The 10639-nt window shown below is 44.0% G+C and overlaps 1 protein-coding gene across 1 annotated transcript; it reads left to right on the plus strand.

Annotated features, from left to right (window-relative positions):
* Positions 1-527: 527 nt before the first annotated feature.
* LOC115331844 (estradiol 17-beta-dehydrogenase 8-like) lies at positions 528-6578 on the plus strand. Its single transcript, XM_029994103.2, has 3 exons — positions 528-702; positions 1317-1522; positions 6177-6578. Exons 1-3 carry the CDS (start codon positions 534-536, stop codon positions 6576-6578), a joined length of 777 nt encoding a protein of 258 aa, XP_029849963.2. The 5' UTR covers positions 528-533.
* Positions 6579-10639: the final 4061 nt, after the last annotated feature.

Raw genomic sequence — 10639 nt, forward strand, 5'->3', positions numbered from 1 at the left:
GCATATCTATAGTTTTTTTTCTTTACGATCACCACAGGTGAGGAACTCGATACTGTAAAATATGTTGCCTTGGTGGATAATCAGACACTAGATATATTGTTCAGTTTCAACATAAAAGATCATCAGGACGCTGTATCTACTCAAATATTCCCTTATACTTAGCCCGTGTGAGATAAGGAGCTCATATGAACTGCGTAAAAAGGTTCCACGTGTCCGTCTCAAAGTTCATACATCGAAAATGTCAGTCCGTACTCTTTCTAAAGCAATCAACGCCTTTCCAAGAACAGAGGCCGTCCTCCGTAAAAACCAATTCAACTGAATGACGCAGGTGATTTTTATTGGCTCAGTTACTACCGGGTGTTTCTCTTTTAAATTGTACTTCTATTGTGTTTCATTTTATATTGCCCTCCTCCCCCCCCCCCCCCCCCCTTCTGCCTGATACTTCTCCTATAAAAATACGGACCCATTCGACTATTCGCCACACCTCGGTCACCATACGCCTCGCGGAAGTGGAGATCGAAAACCCCGACGAAATGGCTAGATCCCAGGGGAGTCCCCTGTGCGGTCACGTGGCCATGGTGACCGGAGGCGGAGGCGTTATTGGCGAAGCGATTTGCCATGCATTAGCCGAGAAAGGAGCTCAGGTGATCGTCGCTGACATCAATATGGCTGCTGCCCAGGCCGTGGTGAGCGGTCTTCCAGGTTTGTTGTTCTACCTCCAGCGCTGAAAAATAGTAACGTGTAAACAATGTTGCTCACTGTATGCTTTAGCGAAGAGACAGAAGTAATTATAGAAAGCTGCGATCTACTAATAGGCATTTTAAATCCTTTTTTGGTTTTAATATTCAGCATAATATTTGTTTTGTCTACTTGCAATTAGCTTAAGCAGTCTCTTTTACAGGGTTAAGTTCCAATAGCTCAAGTTTGGAAGTTCCATACTTATATGAAGAACTGCGTTTATAAACAAGCCTTTTGGGAGGGTTTCTATTACAAAATAATTGAAGCAAACTTTATCTTCATCGATTTGGTTTTGCACTTACTATTCCAATTTTAGTAAGGTATAAAAATCTTAATAATCTTATACATATATTTATATGTGTACTTAACTTACTTAAAAAAAAATAGAAAACTCTTTGGATTCTGGTTTGAACAGCACATTTTTTATGCCCTTATTAGCGTCTCTAAATTAGTGAAGAAGCTCAGACCACTTAGGAATGTTTGTCTATTTGAAAATATGTTTTGTTTTGGAGCTGTTTCAACCAGTTTCCTCTAGTCACTGGCAGCGTTATACAAAACAAACTGTGGATTATTTTCAGCGGTGAACGATCTTCAGAAACACGTTGCGATGCACGTGGATGTTGTGGACTCGTCGTCGGTGCAGTCTACATTTGCCGCCATCCAAGAAGTCTACGGCAAGGCAGCTAGCATTATGGTGAACTGCGCTGGTACTGGAGCAACATTCACTTCGATTACCGATACAAGCGAAGATATGTTTGACCGAACCGTCAGCGTTAACCTGAAGGTAATCAATGCCATAACTTTCTGCATGCAATCTTAGCGGTCATACATCTGAGTTATTAGAAAGTTTTCGTAGATCGTTTTCGCCATCGTACAGCGTTCTACGTAACCTTCTACAGCATTCGGAACCCCACAGAGGAGGGTAGTTGCATCCTCGTTGCAAGAACGGCGGGAAGGATCATGAAAAATCGCCCTTTAAGTACAACATCTCAAATATTCTTTCTGGAGCACTGAATTAGGCGATCGTACGTAAATAGCATAATGTGAATAAATAAATTCATTCGGTACTTCGCACCAATGTAGACGCTGTCAAGCAGCTCTGGATGGGCGTCGCTATAAAGTTTTGATTTCCTGTTATTCCTCTTACTTCACTTCATCATTACTATATAGCAGGTCAGGTTATTGCAATTTTATATTCGATTGTGTCCTCCCCCCCCAGTATTGCCCTTTCTGGAGACTCGTCAACGCCCGTTTCAGTGGCGCGGTATCTCGGTAAGCCAAGAGAAGGCCGTCAAAGGCGGCTTTACTGTGGCGCGTGTTTAAAGCGTCCTTAGATTCTGTTACCGTCTCGGACGTATGAACGTTCGCGAAGGCAAGAGCACCAGCCATTGTTACTAAAACCCTAAGTTGTAAACTAACCCTTCAAACCAGGGCCGCTGGCGTCCACCGAGACCGAGCTCAATACAATCACAGCGCCATCCTTGAGCGACCAGTTGAGTCAGAACACAGACAGGGCAGGTGTGACTGGACACTGGACCAAGGACAAGCTCGAACTTTCTCTCCTCCCCCTCATGGGATGCGAAGTGCGTGTTTCTGTGTGACGCGACATTGTCAGTTTTTTGTACTTTTACTATTTCTTTAACAGCTCCAGTGACGCTCCTTCGGGAGCGGCCGCCCTGATCCAAAAGGGTTCCGGTGCAGCTGAATACTGAATAGTGAAACATGAGTTGCTTTATATGGCTACTGCTACAGTCACTGAATGTTCCCATAGTACCGAGACTCCAAATTTTGAGTCGCCAAGATGGCGGCTCAATCTTTTTCTTTACTGTGTGGTCACCATGAGCTTTTAGAAAGCGTGCTTTTGCGTGAAAACAAGCGGAAAAAGCTCTTTTTGTAGGAAGTTTTATTGGAGATTAGTATAGAATGACAAGGCGGTGGTCTTTTTTATAATCTTCAGTTTACAAGGTTTTGTTGCACAATTATTATTGTTTTTCTACAACCATGTCTCACCAGTAATTTGACGTGGCGCGTCCCGACCTTGGTGCACCCTAATTTCGGTAGTAATTCGGAACACGTCCCGTTCGGGAGACGGGGGTGCCGTATATGTTTCCGCGCCAAAATGCCAAAATGGCCAAGTAAAGCCAAAATAAAACAGTCACAGTGGACGGTCTCAAATGCGATACTGCCGAACCAATACAAGCAGCGGTGCAGTTCCCTGAGTGGCCGCTGCGGGAGAAACGGCGGCGTTACGATCGCCACGCTTGGCTCTCTGGCTTGGCTCTCGAGCTCGAATTGGTACCACTTTTTCAGAGCAGGCTCTATGACAGTCTCCCAACCGAGTTGTTATAGTAACATTGGCACCAGCCAATGTGACGCGTTCGCGCTTCTAGCCTCCTTTGCAGTTTACCTGGAGGGAGGCGCAATATAGAGCCGCACGAGCTCTCGCTTGGACGCATGCTGAACTGAAAGATGCTTCCGATAAGCCTTTTTCAAAAGCCCGTCAAGCAATATTGGTGATCGCCATTTCTTGGGCACGATGCCTGTGATAGGACTCGAGTGCTGGCCGAACGGAGACGCGGCCCTCCTGTAGAGTACAAGCTCACAATACGTGCCCGAAGAATGGGTGACGAGGATAATTAGCTCAGTAGCTGATAGATGGCGCTGTCTTCTGAAGAGGGTCTGTTGTGGCATCGACATTCCGTGTAAGCTCCCATTAGCTTTGAGGACAAATGGCCATTTCGTGCGTTCGAATCTATTTGCTGACTGTCATGTTTAGGATTTATAAGCAGAGTGACCTCGGCTTTACGGTTTCTAGGTGATACCGGGACCGACTTGCTAGAATCAGCGTCTTAGCTAAGACTGTGTTAAGGGAAGCACCGCCGAGTCAAGCTAGGTCTTCAGCGGAGTGGCACGTGAAGTAGATTCTCAAGCGCTCGCGCTTTCCAGGCTTGGCAGGCTTTCTTTAGCACCGACTAAGCTAAGACGCCGATACTAGCAAGCCGACCCAGGCATGAGTTTGCCATACTTGCCGACGTACATTTTCGTAGGTCCGAGCTTTTGTGTAATATTCGGTGACAGTTCAACAAATTACCAGGTTTTCGCAAAAAGTTATGTTCTCCAGTAGAGGTATTTGGCGCGTCCGACGCCGCTTGGAAGTTTCAGTAACTATTAGAGCCTCAAAATTTAGAATACCATACCCCTGATTTTGTTTTCTGAATATTTGTGCATAATTAACTTGGCCTATGTCAATTGGCACACTGGAAAATGATTGAAGACATTAACTCACAATTCAGTTCAAAGAAGATGTGTTCATTGCATGTATTAACGTTCGCCAACGGGATATCGAGTGACGTCGCAAGCGTTATTCTCACTGAAAATAACGTTGCTCAATCAAAGAAAAAGAAAATGACCCCTTGAGTTTTGCAACAGAATTTACGATTTGTTTACGATTGTTAAATGTAAACTTAAAACCATTTCAGATAAAACAAAAACAAAATAACCTCCAGCATAATCGGAAACTTGCTTACAAATCCCGCTAACTACCACACAGCAGTTTCACTAGAACTGAAAAAAAGCTAGATTTAGCAGGACAACCTTTAAATTGGCAATACCGGTTGGTAGATTGCCTTCTAGAAGAATGCGCAACTTGGCAAACGAAAATAAATACAAAAATATTGGGAAAGCATCGCGATATTCCTTCTGTGTTTTTATGCGTATTTTTAGTCAGTAATCCTCTTACTCTTGATAGCCTTGGTTAATTTATACGAAAAAAGAGAGTCATCATCCACAAGTATGTGTAGTATAGACCATGTAGTTGATCTTTGTCACTTACTTTATTTAGCTTACAGCAACTTTCTGAGTTCCCATTCAAATTCAAATTCTGAATAAAAAAAAAAGAATCAGCTAAACCTTCTTGTCTTGGCTAGCCGAGCATACACTGAGGGATGATACAAAAGGATATGTTATCAATGCGGTGTGACGACGCTGTGCGTTTCTCCGTATTGACGTACATTTTCATTGTAATCTTTGCGGCTATTCCGATTCGACGATGTGGTGCTATGTCTAGGGTTTATCTGACTCGAGCCCTTTATCTCGGTGCTGTTTCGACGCTTGACATTTGATCATGCGAATTATTTTTGTGTCGAGTGCACCTCTGAGGAATTTATTTATTTATTTATTTATTGAAATATCTTAACGGTCCTTCTGGGAAGGACATTACCTAAGGGGGGATAAGTACATCATAAATGAAACAAACAAAACATAATAAAATAAAGACATGCACAGCAGTGCAAACATGTAAGAAATTGTAAATCAAGTCGTAAAATGAATAAGCAAATCGTAAATCAATTCGTAAAATGTATAAGCAAATCGTAAAATGAAATCTTGCACAGTAGTGCAGACATACAAGACATCGTAAATCATACAATAACTAAATGGAGTCTCATAAGTAATTGAAAACCATCAAAGTTAATCTCGGTGACGATGCGCTCTGTTAGATCATTCCACCATACCGCTGTTTTGGGAAAGAAGGAATATAAAAAAGAAGTGCGGCAGGTGAAACGGTCATTCTTACATGAGTGATTAAGACGAGGTGTAATGATATGCGACGGTGTTAGGGTGCCTCGGCTGAGCGATGGTGCATAATAAATGCGACGAAAAAGGCATCAGCCAGAAAGCTTGCGTCTTAAGGCCAGTTATGGGAGGTCCGCTTTCTGTTTTAATAAGGTGACGCTGGAATGTCGAGAATACTCAGAAAAAAATAGGAAGAGTGCTTTGGCTCTGCTGACAGATAAAATAAAATAATAAACAATTCAAGGGAGGGCAGGGTTCTGCGTGGTTCATAATCAGGCAAATTGATGTAAAACAGTGAATTAATTGTCTAGGCAGTGATGAAACTATGAGATTCTGGTTTTGCCTTGGTGAAGGCCTACAAGGTTACCTCGATTAACTGATTGAAATTACCCTCGAGAATCAGAATTAGTGGAGTACCGTGTACTCTTTTCTGAGTAGGCTAAAAAAACAAAAGTTTTTGAAAATAAAAAACAACATGGAAATCATAATTATTTGATTTAAAACAGATTAATTTGTTTTAAGTCGAACTTACATTCTTTAAAAATCTCCAGCTAGAAATGAGGGACGTGTTTTTCACTAGATAAGTTTATTGGTTGCTGCCTAATATAAATATTTCCTAGTTGATCATTCTTTGCTTTAAATAAAAATTAAAGGCCCGTGGAAATCAGGCACAAATAGACAAACGTTAAAAGTAAAATATTTCGAGTATTGTCGAGTATTGGTTTAAGGAAAAGTTACTGATTTAAGTTATCACAGACAAATCGGTACGATTTGAATCCAGATTCAAATCATGCTTTAAACAACTATTATAGTCACCTTGACTTTTATTCTCCAACATGTTTTTAAGTAGTTTGCTTATCTACCAGGGCACATTCCTGATGACCCAAGCTGCAGTTCGAGATATGCTAGCCGGAGGGGTGACCGATGGGGTCGTGGTCAACATAGCCAGTATTGTCGCCAAGACGGCTCCAAAAGGATTCAGCAGCTACGTCGCCTCCAAGGCCGGCATCGTTGGCCTCACCAGGTCTGTGGCCCTGGATCTTGCCGACAAGAGAATCCGGTGCAACGCTGTGCTGCCAGGGTTCACCGCCAACACCCCGGTAACAAGCAGGATAACCGAGGAGCAAAGGGAGATGATTGTGGCCCAAGTTCCTCTCGGACGTGCCGCCCAGCCCCGAGAGGTCGCCGATGTCGTCGCTTTTCTCTGCTCGCCCGAGAGCTCGTACATGACTGGAGCCGCGGTAGAAGTGGCTGGGGGCCGATCTTAACAATATCAAATTTAGAAGTTTTTTTTTTCATTTATTTTACTTGTTTTTCACGTACATGCACTATAGGCGCTTTGCAGCAGCTTTACATGGGCGCCGCCATAACCGACCTTAAATTTTTGTTTCCTCTTATTACCGTTTACTTCACTTCATCATGATCAGAGCACAGCAGGTCATTGCCACTTTAGATTCTACTTTGTCTTCCTCAGCATAGGCCCTTGTTGAGGCTCGTCAACGCTCACTTCAGTGGCTCGTCCTCTCGGTAAGACAAGAGAAGGTCGGCAATGCCGGCTAAACCAGGCGCGTGTTTAAACCGTCTATATCCTTGCGCTCTATGCAAACAGGTCTCTAAGGCTGAGCACAAACGTATTTATGCATCGTCATTTCTTTCTCCAACCATGCCCTTTAAAAAAGGCCCTTCAAGGAATGTTCCAGTTTGTGTCAAATTTTAGCTGATCTTTTGTGCTGGATCCCGCGCCTTAAATAAACATAAAAACTTGCGGTTTTTGATTTCGCCTAGTGGAATTTTAAACAGGGCCATTATAGCCCTTCAATTTTTTTTTAAACTTTGATACAGCGGCATCAGCCTATGCAATTGTTTAAAGGGTGTACATCAGCGAATGCTTGTCCTGTGATATGCGACCTTTTTCTTCCTTGTGAGTGTATCAACATGATCATGACTGATGTAATAGTACTCTCACTCCCCCCCCCCCCCCCCCACCCCTTTGCAAGAATGCCTCCAAGCGTTGCGGGGTAATCGCAAATAAATAAATAAAAGTAGAAGCTACAAAGTGCCGAGAAGTGCGCCTTAAAAATGGATAAAAATAGACTCGTCAGCATGAGCACAATATTACGATCCGTCTAACCTTAACCTTGCGTAATAAAAAAGAAGCATTAGAAATGTTTACGGTGCAATACTACATTTTGTCTGCCTTCATGCTGCCACGAGACTTAAAACGGCAACGCGTGCCGTTTATCAACGACGGCTGGGAGCACTATAAATACGTAAAGCTTAAAAAACACGAGTCGTGACTTTTAAGCGGCCGACGCTTCATTCTCATTGGCTGCGGATTTGTAATTAGATACTCGGGAGTCAACACAGTCTGCGTGTCCTTAACTGACACTGATATTGATTTCGGACTAAAGTTTTGAGTCATGGGAACTTTCTGCTTTTTCAGCGGGTCTGAAGGGGTCTGAACGAAGCCGATGAAAGCGCGTTTATCTAATCATCCTGAACTCAACTGTTTAACGTGCTAACACGTTTTCTTTATTCGAAAGGTGTAAAAGTTAGCTCGTATCAATTGCAATATCTCACTGCCATTGCACGCTGTCTTAACTTGTGATTGTTACATTAATATGAGTGGCCAATCTGCAACTTCCTAGGTGATAGGTGTATGTATGCATCGTATGCAAAGGTGATCAGATACCCCACGTATCGGTTGTGAGGTTGCCCCCTTTGGATAATTAATTCTGTTCGTATTGTGATGCGTGTCGACGTTGGCGGAAGATTGAAGACACGGCAATCTTGGCACAACTGAGGAAGCAAAAAGGCAAAATAAATACTAAAGGTGTTTTCCTTCACAATCATATCAGCAATACGTTGAGGGCACAGCATGTGTGTCACCACTCTCTGGATTCTACTGTGGGGGTTTGAGTTGGCATTTCTCAGTTGTGATGATACTTAGGTGCTCAACTCTTACCTTCACTTTTTAGAAAATAAATATTTATCCTGTATGCCAGAAGTCGGTCTATCCGCCTCTATCACATCTTTATCATCATTTGCTATCGCCGCTAGTCGCAGCTAAAGCGCGCGCTGCTGAGCGCGCGCTTTAGCTGCTACTAGCGGCGAGCATCCTCGGGCTGCACGCGCCGAGCGAGCAAAGGTAGCGCGGTGATAACTTTCAGCGAACTAACCGCTCATTCACACTGGAAGCGGATCCGGGTTCGCAAAGCGGTTGCGAACGTGGTTGTATAGAGATCCAGTATAATTGCACGCGCACTCGATGACATCAAGTGCGCGTGCAATTGTACTGGATCTTTATACAACCGTGTTCGCAACCGCTTTGTGAACACGGATCCGCTTCCAGTGTGAATGAGCGGTAAGAGGCGCACTGCCGAACCTTGGGAAGCGCCGAGCGAAGGGCGTAAACAGATCGGAGTAGGCCACGCACCCTTATACCTAGGCTCACTTCCAGGCGGCGCAGCCTCTACCGCGAGCCACGCGCTCCTCTGCTCGGATTTCATTTTTCCCCGATAGTACATTGAGTTTCAGCGGTTGTTTTAGCACGTTGCTGCCAGTTTTGAAAACAACAACAACAACACAGGCTCGCTGCGCGATTCAGTGTATTCTTAAGCTGCCTTGCGACGTAAAGTTGTACGTTAGTTTTTCTTTGTAGATGGTCCTACACTATGCCAAAGGACACGATAGTTTCACGCAATACAAGGGTTCACGTGATAAGCGCATGGGCAGGATAAGAAGGCGCCACAAGCTTCAACACCACCGGGTGGCAACCGGATTATTTATAAGACAGAAACAATCGAGCTCAAATGTTTTTAAAAAAAAAAAAAAAAAGAAAACGCACAAAAGACGCATTTTTTTTTTCTAGGTGCGAAATAGTTTTTGGGATTTGCAACGTACACGAAAACACGATACTCCGTTTCCCTCGAAGTCCGCGACCGAGGTGTTCGCTACATGATACGAGAGACTCGTTTTTTTCACGGGTTTACTATCACCTGCTAAACCAATCACGCCACGCCACTCCCACGCATATCCAGCGTCTCTCGCTTCAGTCGCTTGATCCACAGCGCCAAACCAAACAGAATTGCAGGTTGCCTATAGCAAACGGGTGAAGACGACGAGCGACATGATGGTACACTCTTGGCGTTGTTTGGACGGCTCCATCGGGGATCGTATAGACGTTGACAGCGGTCGGGCTAAATGCTAAAAGCATGTACATGTGCAAAAAAACCATCCGCGCTATTCCTAAAAAAAAAAGCAAAAAAAAAAAAAAATGTGAGCGTATTTTTTGCGCGAAGACTGAAAGTATATGTTTTCGTTCGGGATATTTGCGAATTCCTCACTGCAAATATCCCCGCGTAGCTTTTCTTTTTTTGTTTAAGGCCGTGGAATTATTTTTTAAGTTCACGATTTGCGTGCGTTTTTCGATTGGCGTTTTGTGTTTAAACTTTCAATGTGAAACAAAGTAGAGCTTCCGAAGTTCGCAGGGTGACATTCGTCCGCAATGGAAAGAGCAGGGTGTGCGGCCTTTCGAAGTCAGAGAGTTTGAACACAATGAGCCACACGCGCCGCTTCTCGAACGATCAGTAACCGGATTTATACGTGAGGATTGCGAATGTCAAGACCATGTAGCCACAAAAGTGCTTTCGAAATAACGCTAAAGCCCCTCCTTCCCGGCGCGTTTGGTGTGAGGACGAAATCGTGGCGTACTATAGGGAGTATTCACTGGACGCCATACTTGTGGGTGCTGTTTAGAGCGCATGCTCAGAACGAGCTCACATCAAGAGGCTGCTAAGACCGGCACTGTTGATGGTGCGGGATGCACGTTGCAAAATAACTCTGGAAGCTGGCCATCCGCACGCGCTCAGCATTCGCCCACACAGCTATGGCCGTCAGTAAATACTCCCTATACCGGGATTTCAACACACCCGAGCCTTCCGGAAACCTTACCCCAGCAGGCAAAAGCGATGTTGCTTGAAACCTCTGGTTGTTACGTCACATCCAGCGGTTGATGTTTCGGTTTTTCTCGCGTCTATTGGTACGCTCCCGACAAATGTTTGTGATATTCAGATGCACAAAACAAAAATACACCAGAAATTACTTATAACACGGTTTTTTCAAGAACCTTCTCATTGCGTTTCTTAAAGGGTGGCGCGCACGTTTTTTGCATCGTGCTTTTTTCCGCCTATTGTCTCATCAACAAATGGCGAAGTCACATTGCCTGTGGAGGGAGAACTCATCTCAGCGTACAAATAAATATGTGTGATGTCACCATTATTTCGCAGATAATTTTTTAGGGTACACGAGTGTCCAAAATAACTTGCTA

This window comes from Ixodes scapularis, unplaced genomic scaffold (assembly GCF_016920785.2).
Source record: "Ixodes scapularis isolate PalLabHiFi unplaced genomic scaffold, ASM1692078v2 PGA_scaffold5__190_contigs__length_132052651, whole genome shotgun sequence".
Classification (NCBI taxonomy): Eukaryota; Metazoa; Arthropoda; class Arachnida; order Ixodida; family Ixodidae; genus Ixodes; species Ixodes scapularis.

Excerpts from the sequence above, each read along its gene's own strand:
- LOC115331844 (XM_029994103.2), top strand. The coding sequence starts at position 534 with ATGGCTAGATCCCAGGGGAGTCCCCTGTGCGGTCACGTGGCCATGGTG. Across the intron at positions 703-1,316 it reads CGTGGTGAGCGGTCTTCCAG|CGGTGAACGATCTTCAGAAA; the intron begins GTTTGTTGTTCT and ends GATTATTTTCAG. Across the intron at positions 1,523-6,176 it reads CCGTCAGCGTTAACCTGAAG|GGCACATTCCTGATGACCCA; the intron begins GTAATCAATGCC and ends CTTATCTACCAG.